At 55.6% G+C, this 3,686-nt stretch overlaps 1 protein-coding gene across 1 annotated transcript in view; it reads right to left on the reverse strand.

Moving 5' to 3' along the window:
* The window catches only part of PITPNM3 (PITPNM family member 3), a 100,977-nt gene extending 99,471 nt beyond the window's left edge, over positions 1–1,506 (reverse strand). The window contains 3 exon segments of the mRNA XM_010847510.1: positions 29–171; positions 490–587; positions 1,452–1,506. Of these exon segments, the coding sequence (XP_010845812.1) occupies positions 29–171; positions 490–587; positions 1,452–1,506 (296 nt within the window).
* Between the last annotated feature and the right edge of the window lie 2,180 nt (positions 1,507–3,686).

Genomic DNA, 3,686 nt, shown 5'->3' on the forward strand with positions numbered 1-3,686 from the left:
TCCCGGACGGGCGCGGAGACGCGGAGACACTGCGGTCCGGGCGGAGATGGGCACGCGGACCGGGAGTCGTGGGCGAGAGCCACGGAGACTGGGCGCTAGAGACACCTCTGCGGCCGAAACACCGACGGAAGAGGGGGAGAGAAATTTGGAGCAGACTCGAGACCCTGGCACCTGGAGAGTGACAGAGAACAGAGAGGAGAGACAGAAAGGAAGAAAGGACCTGGGGAGGTTCCCGGGAAGCCAAGAGGGAGGTGGCTCCAGGGATAGGAGACGAGATGGACCCTCCATCAGCCCCCACTCCATGGAATCGTTTTCTAGGATCCAGAACCTGGGTGTAAACTAGCCTCAGAGGGGAAGGGATTTCTGTGCCCTTAGCTCTAAAGGAAAGTGTAAAAACACATGCAGAGCCCCCCTGGGATTCCAGGCTGGAGCAGTTTGGGGAGGCCAGGAGCCTAGCGGTGAGCAATAGTCCCCCTTCGCTTCCCAAACCTGGGGGGCAGACATCCTGGTAAACAGGCCCAGCAGAGGTTGGGGAGGTTGGTGTTGTAGCTTCTGCCTGATGGTGGCCAGGGATTCACCGTCCAGCCCTAAAAGGGGATGAGAGAAGCCCAGTTGTTTCGGTGGCACTTGGGGGATAGCCAGATGGGAGGCCCAGGGGAGAGAGCAGTCTTATCCCTAGCCCAGGGCTGGGCCAGATCTATGGGCCCAACAGATGGCTGACCAGGCTCTGGCAGCTCCCAACACCCCCATAGCCGGCTGCCGGGCTCTCTGCTGCTGGAGAGGGCTGGGGGTATCTGTTCTCAGGTGATTTTTCAACCCCCAAGCTAAGCTCCCTTGGGAAGATGCTTTCGGCTTCCTTCTGAGGAACCAGAAAGGGCTAAAACCCAGTTGCAACCTGTAGCCAATCTCCCCACCCACCCGGTCCCACTCCTGCTGTCCACGGAAAAGAATAATTCCATGCTCAGGCTAGCCATGGTCCCAACTCCAGGGTCCCATTAACCCGTCTATAGAAACAGGGCACATGTGGGGCTAAAAGGGTCCTCAGTGGGCATTTGGCCCAGCATTGACGCCTCACCCTGGGACTTTGTCTCCATCCACAGGATCCCCCTCAAGTGGCCCTTCAGCTGCTGGTTTATTACATCCAAGGACCAGGAGCTCAGTATCTCAAACAAGAGTTTTTCCATCTTTGGACACTGTTGATCGTGGGAATGTTTCCCTTTGTTTTAGCTGAAATCTGCAGGTTGTATGACCCCACCCCCAGTGGGTCCTTCTGGGACCTCATTCAACCAAACCAAGGACAATCTGTCCAAACCACCTAGTGTCGCTTCACCAAAGGAACCAACCAGCCTGATTTGCCAGAGACCCCTGGTTTTAGCACTGAAAGTCACGTATCCCAAGAAGTCTCTCAGGCCCCAGAGTGCTGGATCTTGGAACCAGACAGCAGTGCTGACCAATAGACAGAATTTCAGCAGCTCTGAGGTTGTAGCCAGAGCTCTTGGCCAGCATGCGCCATCCGTCAGCAGCTGGGAGCATGTGAGTGAATCCCTGCAGCCTTTCCCCATTACTCAGGCGTGGTGGGGGTAGACTTAGCCATGCGTGGGCAGGCGGTATGCTCAGGGCTTTACATTTATCATGTCATTTAACCCTCAGGCACTCCCTATATAATATCCTCGGATGTCTTGTATTATGCCCAGTTTACACATAAGGAAGGGCTTCCCTGGTGGCTCAGTGGTGAAGCATCTAACTGCAATACAGGAGACATGGGTTTGATCCCTGGGTTGGGAAGATCCCCTGGAGAAGGAAATGGCAACCCACTCCAGTATTCTTGCTGGGAAAATGCCATGGGCAGGGGAGCCTGAAGGGCTACAGTCTATGAGGTCTCAAAGAGTCAGACACAACTTAGAGACTGAGCATGTAACACACACAAGGAAAGGGAGGCTGAGAAATTTCGGTGCTTAGTTTAGAGCCTGTGTTCTGTCCCTTGGGCTCGACTGTCTTCACCCTTCCCTGCAGGTGGGGCACAGTCAGAAACCTGACTGCTTGGACCATGTCCAGGTTTGGCCACCTGCTCTGTGGGTGTGAGTTGTCACAGGGGAACAATAAAGTGGCCTCAGAGCAGACACACCTGGGCCGAGCACCTCCCGGGACCCTTGGCTCACAGCGGCAGCAGTGACCACAGCCTAGCAGGGACCCTGCTTCCAGGCAGCACCTCGCATGTGTGTGCGTGCATGCATGCGCGTGTGTGTGTGTGTGTGTGTGAATGCATAGGCAAAGACATCATGCATCCTGAGGTGGGCACTAAGACCCCTCCCACCACTCCATGCAGTCACCACAAATCCTTGCAGGGGAGTGTGGCGGGTAAGGGGATGCGCCAAGTTGATGGGAATGACAGAAATCATCTAGCCAGACCCTCCTCCATGTCCCCATTTCTCAGATGGGAAGGCAGTAGGCCAGAGGTGAAGGAGACTTTGCCACATGACAACCCACTTCCAGGCTCCATTCATGGCTTCCCCACTTCCAACCTCCGCCACAGTCCCAGCCCCAACATGAAGATCAGTGTTGCTGTGTGGCTCTGGAGTTCAACAGGGAATGTGGGGCCCTGGCCCCCCAGGGCAGCTCCCGAATGTGCTGGCTGTGACCTGCTGGCCCTGCCTTCAGACAGCAAACACATCAGGACACAAGGCCATTAGATTAACTGGTGGGAGTTAACTTCCTGCGTCAGAAGACTCGTCCTTAATTGAAGAAAGGAGTAACTAGCAATTTAGAGACGCTGACCTCGGCTGCCTGCAGAATAGAGAAGCCAGAGTCAGTCAGGGCTCCCAGCTCTGCAACCGAGAGAAGGTCTCAGAGTTCCAGACAGGATCCTTCCTCTGGGACCTGCTTCCCAGGCCCTTTCCCCTGCCTACCATCTGGTCAGCTGGTGCCTCTGGACTCCCAGGTGCCCCCAGGCTCAGCCAAGCTTGCCAGCCCAGAGAACTAGGGGAAAGGTGCAGAGGCCAGTGCTGCCTGTTCCCCAGGAGAACATGAGCACAGATGTGGACACAGCAGAGGGCTTCAGGCAGGTGGTGAGTGGGAGATGGCCGGGGATACTCCTCTACACCATAGACGGAAGACCTGGGTGTCCATCCTGGGGAGCGGTTGCCAAGGCACTTGGACAGGTAAGTGACCGTCAACAGGAGCCAGTGTGGCCCTATGGAAAGGTAGCCACACCAGGTTATAATTATTTTCGGACACATGGCAGCTGGTGGACTTCGGTATTGCCGTGCCTGCTGGGCCTGGCATGGCCGCTGCCCAGCTTTCTGATGGTGACTTGTGGACAGTATGGGGGTCAGCAGCAGGACAATGGGCTGGTTAAGTGACTTACTCCTGTCCACTGCTGATGGATGCTTGCAGAAGGAAGCCTGGAGCAGGACTAGGGCCAGTTCAAGCCCGGCAGCAACGGTGCCCACCACACTGAGTCCCCCAGCCTCTACCAGTTTCACAGGATCCTCTCTCACTGGAACCGCTGGAAATACCTTCCAGCTCTGTCTCCTGGCCTGGCTCTCCCCTTCTTGGCCCCCTCCTCACTGGTTCCATGCTTTTTTTTTTTTAATTCAAAGTCTTTATTGAATGTGTTACAATATTGCTTCTGTTTAATGTTCTGACTTTTTGGCCAAGAGGCTTGTGGGATCTTATCTCCCTGACCA

The sequence above is a fragment of the Bison bison genome, unplaced genomic scaffold (assembly GCF_000754665.1).
Source record: "Bison bison bison isolate TAMUID 2011002044 unplaced genomic scaffold, Bison_UMD1.0 scf7180017864249, whole genome shotgun sequence".
In the NCBI taxonomy this organism is placed as follows: Eukaryota; Metazoa; Chordata; class Mammalia; order Artiodactyla; family Bovidae; genus Bison; species Bison bison.